This window comes from Oncorhynchus gorbuscha, linkage group LG07 (genome assembly GCF_021184085.1).
Source record: "Oncorhynchus gorbuscha isolate QuinsamMale2020 ecotype Even-year linkage group LG07, OgorEven_v1.0, whole genome shotgun sequence".
NCBI lineage: Eukaryota > Metazoa > Chordata > Actinopteri > Salmoniformes > Salmonidae > Oncorhynchus > Oncorhynchus gorbuscha.
In genome coordinates, this window is record NC_060179.1 from 20494300 (window position 1) to 20507342 (window position 13043).

Here is a 13043-nt window from a genome sequence, read left to right on the forward strand (position 1 = left end):
GCCCGTCAGCAAGTCCAGGATCCAGTTGCAGAGGTGATGTTATCTATCCTCACCACCTGGGGCCAGCCCATCAGGAAGTCCAGGATCCAGTTGCAGAGGTGATGTTACCTATCCTCACCACCTGGGGCCAGCCCGTCAGCAAGTCCAGGATCCAGTTGCAGAGGTGATGTTACCTATCCTCACCACCTGGGGCCAGCCCGTCAGCAAGTCCAGAATCCAGTTGCAGAGGTGATGTTACCTATCCTCACCACCTGGGGCCAGCCCGTCAGGAAGTCCAGGATCCAGTTGCAGAGGTGATGTTACCTATCCTCACCACCTGGGGCCAGCCCGTCAGCAAGTCCAGGATCCTGTTGCAGAGGTGATGGTACCTATCCTCACCACCTGGGGCCAGCCCGTCAGGAAGTCCAGGATCCAGTTGCAGAGGGAGGTGTTCAGTCCCAAGGTCCTATGCTTTGTGACGAGCTTGAAGGGGACTATGGTGTTGAACGCTGAACTGTAGTCAATGAACAGCATTGTCACATAGGTATTCCTGTTATCTAGGTGGGGGAGGGCAGTGTGGAGTGAAATTGAGATTGCGTCTGTTGGAGCTGTGCGCAAATTGGAGTGGGTCTAGGGTGTCTGGGTTGATGTGTGCCATAACTAGGCTTTCAAATTACTTAATGATTACAGATGTGAGTGCCACAGGGTTTTAGTCATTGTGGCATGAAGCCTTAGAGTTTTTGGGAACAGGAGTGATGGTGGTCAGCTTAAAACATGTGGGGATTACAAACTGGGACAAGGAGAGGTTAAAAATGGTTGTGAATAAGCCTGTTAGCTGATCTGCGCATGCTCTGAGAACACACCCTGGAATACCGTTCAGCCCCGTGGCCTTGTGAGTGTTGACCTGATTAAAGACTTTTCTCACGTCGCATTTGAGAGTGAGATCACCCAGTCCTCTGGGTCGGTGGGAGCCCTCTCGCACGGCATGGTGTTGTTATTGTCGAAGCGTGCATAAAATGCATTGAGTTCGTCTGGTAGAGAGGCATCGTTGGGCAGATCACAGCAGGGTCTTCCTCTATAATCCATAATGGACTGTGGCCACTGCCACAAGCAGTGGGTGTCAGAGCCTTTGTAATATGATTCCACCTTATTCCTGTATTGTCCTTTTGCTAGTTTGACGACTCTGCGGAAGTAGTAGTGGGACTTATTTTACTTGTTTCTGTCCTCAGCCGTAGCCTCAGGGTTTTCTGTGATAGCCCTGTGAGCAGTAGCCCTGTCCCAACCTCAGTGTTAATCCAGGGCTTTTGATTGGGAAAGCAGTGAACCTTCAATGTGGGGACAATGTCGGCGATGCATTTCGTAATGAAGCTGTGGCTGTTGACTGTTAAAGGTGATTTATTCGAAACGCTGGGTTTAATCCTTTACAAAGGCCTTGGCTTGGAAAGGCAAAAACCTGTTTTTTTGTTGTTGTTATGAGTGCAGTACCTTGACATGATGGGTGGGAAGTTGGTACTGTGTGTGTGTGTGTGTGTGTGTGTGTGTGTGTGTGTGTGTGTGTGTGTGTGTGTGTGTGTGTGTGTGTGTGTGTGTGTGTGTGTGTGTGTGTGTGTGTGTGTGTGTGTGTGTGTGTGTGTGTGTGTGTGTGTGTGTGTCATACAAAATTACACAAACACACACACACCCACACACCCCACCACAACCACACCAACACTGCAGGACAATCCAAAAGCATGTAAATGAATCCATGTGAATACGGACGCACCAGTCCCAACGTTGAGCGTCAGATTTTCTCAGGGAAGGGATTTGTTGTTATTGGCACAGTTTATTCTGGTCCCTTATGCCATGAGGTGATGTTCACCACCAGGGATGTGGTGACATTGACCTGTCATTGACCTGGCTACATGTGACAAAATATGTCACTGCTGTAATAGCAGAGTTGACGCCAAAACATGAATTCCCCCCGGTTTCTAATTGATTTGCTGCCTTTTATGTTTTTAGAAATGACACCATAATGTGGTAGACTGCTAATGGTTTGACTGATGTTATGTCAGAGAAAAATATTAGCCACAGCATGGTAAAAGCCCTCAAGTGAAAGGTCAAATGCAAATTGGTTTAAAAAATCTATAATATTTGCATGTGTGTGTGTGTGTGTGTGCACAAGTAGGGAATACCTACTGTTTGTGTGGAAGTATGTGCGCAGCTGTAAAATGCCAATAACAACAAATCCCTACTATATATATATATATATATATGCCTTTTTTTTGTGTGTGTGTGTGTGTGTAAATCATGAAGCACCCGTACAAGGCCCAGTACTGTGCATTCAGAAAGTATTCAGACCCCTTGACTTTTTCGACATTTTGTTACGTTACAGCCTTATTCTAAAATGTATTAAATATATTTTCTACACACAATACCCCATAATGACAAAGCAAAAACAGATTTTTTGAAATTTTAGCAATTCTATTAAAAATAAAAATGAAATATTACCTTTACATAAGTAATCAGACTCTTTACTCAGTACTTTATTGATGCACCTTTGGCAGCAATTACAGGGTATGATGCTACAAACTTGGCACACCTGTATTTGGGGAGTTTCTTCCATTCTTCTCAGCTGCACAGCTATTTTCAGGTCTCTCCAGAGATGTTCGATCGGGTTCAAGGTCGGGCTCTGGCTGGGCCACTCAAGGGCATTCAGAGACTTGTCCCGAAGCCACTGCTGTGTTGTCTTGTTATGTGTTTAGGGTTGTTGTCCTGTTGGAAGGTGAAACTCTTCCCCAGTCTGAGGTCCTGAGCACTCTGGAGCAGGATCTCTCTGTACTTTGCTCCATTCATCTTTCCCGTGATCCTGACTAGTCTCCCAGTCCCTGCCGCTGAAAAACATCCCCACAGCATGATGCTGCTACCACCATTCTTCACCGTAGGGATGGTGCTAGGTTTCCTCCAGATGTGAAGCTTGACATTCAGGCCATCTTGGTTTCACAGACCAGAAAATCTTGTTTATCATTGTCTGAGAGTCTTTAGGTGCCTTTTGGCAAATTCTAAGTGGGCTGTGATGTGCCTTTTACTGAGGAGTGTCTTTCATCTGGCCACTCTACTGTAAAGATGGAGTGCAGCAGAGATGGTTGTCCTACTGGAAGGTTCTCTGTCATGAGAATTTTCAATCCCAATGATAATAACTATCAATCAATAGCTTTGACCAATCCCCAAGGTTTGTAAGACCATGGGTGTATTAATAATTAGGCAAAGACTCAGCTTATGCAAAAGATTAGTACAGTTTATTCAGAGAACGTTCTAAAGTCCATTATACAAAGACATCCATTTTACAGCTGCGCACATACTTCCACACAAACCGTAGGTATTCTAAGCACATACTTCCACACAAACAGTAGGTATTCTAAGCACATACTTCCACACAAACAGTAGGTATTCTAAGCACATACTTCCACACAAACAGTAGGTATTCTAAGCACATACTTCCACACAAACAGTAGGTATTCTAAGCACATACTTCCACACAAACAGTAGGTATTCTAAGCACATACTTCCACACAAACAATAGGTATTCTAAGCACATACTTCGACACAAACAGTAGGTATTCTAAGCACATACTTCCACACAAACAGTAGGTATTCTAAGCACATACTTCCACACAAACAGTAGGTATTCTAAGCACATACTTCCACACAAACAGTAGGTATTCAAAGCACATACTTCCACACAAACAGTAGGTATTCTAAGCACATACTTCCACACAAACAGTAGGTATTCTAAGCACATACTTCCACACAAACAGTAGGTATTCTAAGCACATACTTCCACACAAACAGTAGGTATTCTAAGCACATACTTCCACACAAACAGTAGGTATTCTAAGCACATACTTCCACACAAACAGTAGGTATTCTAAGCACATACTTCCACACAAACAGTAGGTATTCTAAGCACATACTTCCACACAAACAGTAGGTATTCTAAGCACATACTTCCACACAAACAGTAGGTATTCTAAGCACATACTTCCACACAAACAGTAGGTATTCTAAGCACATACTTCCACACAAACAGTAGGTATTCAAAGCACATACTTCCACACAAACAGTAGGTATTCTAAGCACATACTTCCACACAAACAGTAGGTATTCTAAGCACATACTTCCACACAAACAGTAGGTATTCTAAGCACATACTTCCACACAAACAGTAGGTATTCTAAGCACATACTTCCACACAAACAGTAGGTATTCTAAGCACATACTTCCACACAAACAGTAGGTATTCTAAGCACATACTTCCACACAAACAGTAGGTATTCTAAGCACATACTTCCACACAAACAGTAGGTATTCTAAGCACATACTTCCACACAAACAGTAGGTGAGTTGTATCCTTCTCCATAGTTCTCACCACTGTGTATCACTACCCAGCCGACAGTTCCATTCCCCCGAGATTAGGGAAACCTTGAGAAGTACTCCCTATGCTATCATAAATTCCTCAGAGGCCTAGCCAGGTCGGTCCTAACAGAGTTGAACTGTTCTCGTTTTTTTTCTTTGGCACACACATACAAGTTCAAATCCTAAGCTACGCCTTGCTCAGACAGTCTGTGTTTTTCCACTATACAGATACATTGTTTAATCTAATTCTGACTAAAACTACACACATCATCAGATAATAATTTTATGATTATAATCAATTTCATACAATTAGAACGTTTCAGAGTGGAATTATTTTATCATTATCTTTCAACATATACATTATTTTATCATTCTCCCATCTCCACAGAGGAACTCTAGAACTCAGTCAGAGTGACCATCGGGTTCTTGGTAACCTCCCTGACCAAGGCACTTGTCCACCAATTGCTCAGTTTGGCTGGGCGGGCCAGCCTTAGGAAGAGTCTTGGTGGTTCCAAACCTCTTCCATTTAAGAATGATGGAGGCCACTGTGTTCTTGGGGACCGTCAATGCTGCAGACATTTCTTGGTACCCTTCCCCAAATCTGTGCCTCAACACAATCCTGTCTCGGAGCTCTACTGACAATTCCTTTGACCACATGGCTTGGTTTTTACTCTGACATGCACTGTCAACTATGGGACCTTATATAGACAGGTGTGGGCCTTTCCAAATAATGTCCAATCAATTGCATTTACCTCTGGTGGAATCCAATGTAGTTGTAGAAACATCTCAAGAAGGATGTGAGCTCAGGGTCTGAATACTTATGTAAAGGAGGTATTTCTGTTTTTTATTGGTAATAAATTTCCAAAATTCTAAAATCCTCTTTTTACTTCGTCATTATGGGGTATTGTGTGTAGATGGATGGGGGAAAATAAATAATTTAATCAATTTTAGAATAAGGCTGTAACATAACAAAATGTGGAAAAAGTCAAGGGGTCTGAACACTTTCCGAACTGTATATTATGTAGCTCTCATGACATTATGCTTGGAGATACAGGAATAATAGCATACAGTCCAGTACTGTAGAATCCAGCCGACCTACTGCATCTACAGTATAACATCACATGTAATTAGACAGTTAGAGGAAGCCAGATTAACCATTTGATCTCGACTCAGTCATCGACCGCCATCTCGCCGTGGACACACCTCCCAGTCAATTTGGCTAAGAGCACCACACTTAGAATTATTAAAGAGCCAACAAGAGGGCCCTTACATGATTAACATAATTACAGCATAATTAATTTAAAGAAAACACTGGGATGGAGGAAGTCTAATGAGAGATCTAAAGAAAATGATTTTTCACCAAGACTGTGTGTGTGTGTGTGTGTATACCTATACTCCTCCGGGACTCCTGTGACCAACTGTGGAAGTTTTGTTGGTCCCCACAAGGTCAAATGCTATTTCGAGGGGGGTTTAGTGTTAGGGTTAGAATTAGGTTCAGGGTTAGGAGCTAGGGTTAGTTTTAGAGTTAGGTTAGGTTTTTGGGTTAAGGTTATGGTAAGGTTTAGGGTAAGGGTAAGGGTTAGGGTTAGGGGTTAAGGAAAATAGGACTTTGAATGGGATTGAATTGTATGTCCCCACAAGATTAGCTGCACAAGAATGTGTGTGTGTGTGTGTGTGTGTGTGTGTGTGTGTGTGTGTGTGTGTGTGTGTGTGTGTGTGTGTGTGTGTGTGTGTGTGTGTGTGTGTGTGTGTGTGTGTGTGTGTGTGTGTGTGTGTGTGTGTGTGTGTGTGTGTGTGCGTGCGTGCGTGCGTGCGTCCATCCACACACGTTTGGCATTGAACAAGTGCTCCTCCTACAGGGGAAGCCAATATACTCTCTCTGTCATTAGCTGCATAGACAACTGATTGACTGACTGACTTATCACCAGATAAAGAGCATCCCATGGGAAGAAACTATCTATCCATAGGGTGTTTGTGAGTCCGTATTAATCCCATTCAGAATTCCACTTTACAATATATCCAGTAACCAAGTTGGCTGTACAGTCGTTCTTTTTCCCTATGGAAATTGATATTTAAATTAAAATGGACACATTCAGCATAATAGCCAACATAGCATAGGACTAGGAAATATAATTATCTACCACTATTTGAGCTTTATGATTAACCTTCGTATTAACTTAGTGTATAAGGTTTAGCCTAGCGTTATAGCACTATATTGTAGCTTAAATTATACTACCCATTGGTAACTCTTTAGTGGGGATTTCATTGTAACACCATTGGGATGGATGGAGATTGGAGGAGGGGTGAGCCAGCCAACTATGCCACATATACATAATACATTAACAACTGTAAGTGCTGTTATTGTGCAGTGGAAACGTCTAGGAGCAACAACGGCTTAGCTGCGAAGTGGTAGGCCACACAAGCTCACAGAATGGGACAGCCGGGTGCTGAAGAACGTAACGTGTAAATATCATCTGTCCTCCGTTGCAATATTCATTACTGAGTTCCATACTGCCGTTGGAAGCAAAGTCAGCACAAGAATTGTTCGCCAGGAGCTTCATGAAATGGGTTTCCATTTCCGAGCAGCCGAGCAGCCACACACAGGCCTAAAATCGCCATGCGCAATGCCAAGCGTCAGCTAGAGTGGTGTAAAGTTTGCCTCCATTGGACTCTGGAGAAGTGGAAACGCAGTCTCTGGAGTGATGAATCTTGCTTCACCATCTGGAAGTCCAACGGACAAATCTGGGTTTGGCAGATACCAGGAAAACGCTACCTGCCCCAATGCATAGGTCCAACTGTAAAATTTGGTAGAGGAAGAATAATAGTCTGGGGCTGTTTTTCATGGTTTGGGCTAGGCCCCTTAGTCCAGTGAAGGGAAATCTTAACACTACAGCATAATGACATTGTTGGTGATTCTGTGCTTTCAACTTTGTGGCAACAGTTTTGGGAAGGCTTTTTCCTGTTTCTGCGTGACAATGTCCCCGTGCACAAAGCGAGATCCATAAAGAAATGGTTTATCTAGATTGGTGTGGAAGAACTTGACTGGCCAACACAGAGCACTGACATTAACCGCATCAAACAACTTTGGAATGAATTGGAACGCCAACTGCGAGCCAGGCCTAATCGCCCAACATCAGTGTCCGACTTTACTAATGCTATTGTGGCTGAATAGAAGTAAATCCCCACAGCAATGTTCCAACATCTCGTGGAAAGCCTTCACCGAAGAGTGGAGGCTGTTATATCAGCAACTCCATAATAATGGCTATGGTTTTGGAATGAGATGTTCGACGAGCAGGTGCCCATATACTTTTGGCCATGTAATGTGTCATCATGCGAGGTGAGTGTGGGGATTTGACACACAATCATCTCACCAGTGTCATGCCCGCTAACAGGCAACTCATGGTTGAGTCAGCATCGACCATAAACAGTCTATGTTATACTATTGAGATATTTGTGCTGCAGTGGGATGATACATGAGGTGTTGAGATGTGTCTCCTCTAGGCTGTCTTGAAATGGGGGAGCGTCGTGTGTAGATTTGTTGTGTTTGTAATTCTTTAAGGTCAACCTTAGCCTGCAAACTTAAAAGGGAATGTTCTAAAATGTTCAACATCAAATTGATCATCTCCAGCACCACTGCAACGTCAACACATGTGAAAACACCAGGTTTTATTGTTTCAACATAACAATAGAAGGAGCCACTGATGACATCATGTGATTTTAAACAGCTATGGCAAGCAGGCAAAGGTTAGTAAGTAAAGCCCAGTCCCAAAAATCTGCCTACACCCTCAGACACCTCTTCTTGATCTCAAACAATTGAATGAAGATGGTTATTCAGTGGACCCTATGGTGTTTTGCTCTATCACTCTCTGAGATGGCAGCATGGCATGGTGGTGGTGGTGTGTTTGTAGGACAAGTGTAGTGGGGCAGAAAATAGAAAAGCCAGACACCTAATTACACCTGTCGCAGCGGGCACCAAGTGTGTCTAGACCAGCACAGGGTGTCCAGGGCTGTGTCGCCTCCAACTTCCATCCTCAAACACACACATGCACACACATACATGCACGCATGCACACATACACACATACACTGATGGTTTGTTCCCCTGGGTAATATGGGGACACGCTAGACACTCCCACATAACATGTTTTTTTTATCTCAGAACCATAGAACATTGTCAATGTTGATTGACGCTGGCAGCAAAGATATACTACATGCATGGTTACCAAGAAACAGATGAATGACATGACAATTCGTTGGTTTGGATTGATTTGATTGATGCGTTGGTACAACATAAATAAGCCTTTGGAGAAACACAGAGAGAACCGTTTCAGGTAAACCCAAAACATGCATTTTTGGTCTAGGATGTTTCGTTATTATAGGCCCTATTAAATCAGAGTGTTTCATTTATGAAGCTCGTGTTAGGATGTGGGGAAAAAAATCTAAATTTGACTACAAAATTATGTTTGCAATCATTACACGGTGGTAATGAAATTCCATCATGAAACTGCATGCACGGTTGACATTTACTAAACCGAGGAAAAGTGGCCCTCTATCTAAGGGGCTTTGCCATGTGCAAATTCAGGCAGGCAGGCACGCAAGCATGGAGGCACGCGGACAGATGCCCCCCCCCCACACACACACACACACACTAAACAAACACACTAAACACACACAGCCCTACAGCCCAGAGGAGCAGGTTCTCTTGTTTAACATGGACATGGAGAGCTTCTGTTCCCGTTGGAGGCTGACATTTAAAACCAGGCCCAAATCACACCTGCTGTTTACATTCCTAGTGTTACACATCAGGGCCCTTCTCCGTCCACACTGCCGCTTACAGGGACCAGACCTGCCGGCTAGCTTCTTAGAGCTATTTTGATCTAGCAGTCTGGTTTACTGTAAGATGTTCTTTGTCACTAACTTAATCCTAACCTTGTTGTTTGTCACTAACTTAATCCTAACCTTGTTGTTTGTCACTAACTTAATCCTAACCTTGTTGTTTGTCACTAACTTAATCCTAACCTTGTTGTTTGTCACTAACTTAATCCTAACCTTGTTGTTTGTCACTAACTTAATCCTATCCTTGTTGTTTGTCACTAACTTAATCCTAACCTTGTTGTTTGTCACTAACTTAATCCTAACCTTGTTGTTTGTCACTAACTTAATCCTAACCTTGTTGTTTGTCACTAACTTAATCCTAACCTTGTTGTTAGTCACTAACTTAATCACCTAAATTAATCCTAACCTTGTTGTTTGTCACTAACTTAATCCTAACTCCTTGTTGTTTGTCACTAACTTAATCCTAACCTTGTTGTTTGTCACTAAATCTAACCTTGTTGTTTGTCATCCTAACCTTGTTGTTTGTCACTAACTTAATCCTAACCTTGTTGTTTGTCACTAACTTAATCCTAACCTTGTTGTTTGTCACTAACTTAACCTTGTTGTTTGTCACTAACTTAATCCTAACCTTGTTGTTTGTCACTAACTTAATCCTATCCTTGTTGTTTGTCACTAACTTAATCCTAACCTTGTTGTTTGTCACTAACTTAAACCTAACTTTTAATCAATGTGAAAGTAATAACATCTTAATTATCCAATAAAGCTTTATTAAAACTCCTCTCCTTCTCTCCCACTTCCAGGTGCTTAACCTCAGTTTGTCCAACAAGGCTTTATTTAAACTCCTTCCACTCTCTCCTCCCAGGCTTTATTAACACACCTCTCCCTCTCTCCTCCTCCCAGGTGCTCAACCTTTTCCTAGCCTTGCTGCTTAGCTCATTCAGCTCAGACAACCTCTCGGCGCCCGACGACGATGGCGAGATGAACAACCTACAGATTGCCATTGGCCGCATCAAAAGCGGCATGGGCTGGCTCCGAAGCCAGGTTGGACACTTGATTTTAAACAGCTATTCATTGTTTAATTACATTTTCATTCTCGACTTTTTAAAAACCATTTAGCATAGACAATTACATAGATTCAAAATAAGATACAGCATGAAATGTAGTATGGGCTACGAGTAAAAATGAAAAACATATATCAACCAAACAAACAAATTAATCACAAAACCCCCAAAAATAACATGCAAAAAAAAAGTGAATCTTCTAAACGCAGTTCATTACTTCGTTGCAGATCTGCGACTTCTTCAATGGCAACTTCAAGCGGCGGCGGCAGAAGAGCAAAGAAGCCGAGACCATGCTGAAGCTCAAGAGGCTGAGCCACAGTGCTCCGCTTGGGGACGTGGGCAACGGGACAGTGGTGGCAGTGGCGGGAGGGATCGGACGCCACGGGGAGAAGATTATGGTCCCGGAGGTGGACGACAGCTACATGACCAACCCCAACCTGACCATCAGCGTGCCCATCGCTCCTGGCGAGTCGGACGTGGAGTTCCCCGAGGACGAGGATGAGGAGGAAGAGGGGGAGAGCGAGAGCTCAGAGGAGGAGGAGGAGGAGGAGCGCAAGCAGGTAGGATGGGAGTTTGGGTTGGTGGAAGTGAAGGGTAACGATATGGAAATCTATATCGATATCAGTCACATTTTTGTGATACAAGCCATTAATGGGCCACTGTAATATATCAGATATTGTTATCTCCAAACATGAAATCAAATCAAATAAAAATGTATTAGTCACATATTGCGTGTTTAGCAGATGATATTGCAGGTGTATTGAAATGCTTGTGTTTCTTGCTCCAATAGTGAAGTAATATCTAACATGTAATATCTAACAATTCCTCAACAATAGACACAATACACACAAATCTAAAGTAACGGAATGGAATTAAAAATATTTGGGCGAGCAATGTCAGAGCGGCAAAGACTAAGATACAGTAGAATAGGATATAATACAGTATATACATATGAGATGAGTAATGCAAAACATGTAAACATTATTAAAGTGACTAATGTTCCATTATTAAAGTGGCCAGTGATTTCAAGACTATATATATATAGGGCAGCAGCCTCTAATGTGCTAATGATGGCTATTTAACAGTCTGATGGCCTTGAGATAGAAGCTGTTTTTCAGTCTCTCGGTCCCAGCTATGATGCACCTGTACTGACCACGCCTTCTGGATGAAAGTGGGGTGAACAGGCAGTGGCTCGGGTGGTTGTTGTCCTTGATGATCTTTTTTGGCCTTCCTGTGACATCGGGTGCTGTTGGTGCCCTGGAGGGCAGGTATTTTGCCCCCAGTGATGCGTTGGGCAGACCACACCACTCTCTGGAGAGCCCTGCGGTTGTGGGCGGTGCAGTTGCCGTACCAGGTGGTGAAACAGCCCGACAGGATGCTTTCAATTGTGCATCTGTAAAAGTTTGTGAGGTTTTAGGTGTCAAGACCATTTTTGCCTTCTTCACCACAGTCTATGTAGGTGGACCATTTCAGTTTGTCAGTGATGTGTATGCCGAGGAACATGAAGCTTTCCACCTTCTCCACTGCGGTCCTGTCGATGTGGATAGGGGGGTGCTCCCTCTGCTGTTTCTTGAAGTCCACGATCAGCTCCTTTGTTTTGTTGATGTTAGGTGAGAGGTTACTTTCCTGGCACCACACTCCCAGGGCCTCGTCATTGTTGGTAATCAGGCCTACTACTGTTGTGTCGTCTGCAAACTTGATGATTGAGTTGGAGGCGTGCATGGCCAAGCGGTCATGGTTGAACAGGGAGTACAGGAGGGGCTGAGCACGCATCCTTGTGGGGCCCCAGTGTTGAGGATCAGTGAAGTGGAGGTGTTGTTTCCTACCTTCACCACCTGGGGGTGGCCAGTCAGGAAGTACAGGACCCAGTTGCACAGGGCGGGGTTCAGGCCCAGGGTCTCGAGCTTAATGATGAGCTGTGGTGTTGAATGCTGAGCTGATAGTCATTTAGTTCAGTTACTTTTGCTTTTTGGTTACAGGAACAATAGTGGACATTTTGAAGCATATGGGGAGAGCAGACTGGGATAAGGAAATATTGAATATGTCCGTAAACACTCCAGCCAACTGGTCTGCACATGCTTTCAAGGACGCGGCTAGGGATACCGTCTGGGCCGGCAGCCTTGCAAGGGTTAACACGCTTAAATGTCTTACTCACGTCGGCCACGGAGAAGGAGAGCTCACAGTCCTTGGTAGCGGCCCGCGTCGGTGGCAATGTGTTATCCTCAAAGCGGGCGAAGAAGCTGTTTTGCTTGTTCGGAAGCAAGACGTCGGTGTCTGCGACAGAGGGAATAACTACACTGTTTGTATTCTGCCATATTCCCAGTCACCTTGCCTTGATTAAATGCGATGGTTTGTGCTTTCAGTTTTGCGCGAATGCTAGCATCTATCCATGGTTTCTGGTTAGGGTAGGTTTTAATAGTTATAGTGGGTACAACATCTCCTATACAATTCCTGGTAAACTCAGTCACCGAATCAGTGTATTCGTCAATGTTATTCTCGGAGGCTACCCGAAACATCTCCCAGTCCATGTGATCAAAACAATCTTGAAGCATGGATTCCGATTGGTCAGACCAGCGTTGAATAGTCCTTAGCACGGGTACCTCGTGTTTGAGTTTCTGCCTATAGGAAGGGAGTAGGAAAATGGAGTCGTTACATCATAGAGGCTAATATGTTCTACTTTAATTAGTGATTTACTTCAGACTGCAGACTGCTGCTAGGTATGGAAATATGACAGAGTTGGTCTTGTCTCACTGTAGGCAGTGCCATGTGTGCTTG

At 43.7% G+C, this 13043-nt stretch overlaps 1 protein-coding gene across 1 annotated transcript in view; it reads left to right on the top strand.

Annotated features, from left to right (window-relative positions):
• scn5lab (sodium channel, voltage gated, type V-like, alpha b) overlaps positions 1 to 13043 on the top strand; it is a 216934-nt gene that overhangs the window by 162001 nt on the left and 41890 nt on the right. The window contains 2 exon segments of the mRNA XM_046355765.1: positions 10108 to 10248; positions 10496 to 10828. Of these exon segments, the coding sequence (XP_046211721.1) occupies positions 10108 to 10248; positions 10496 to 10828 (474 nt within the window).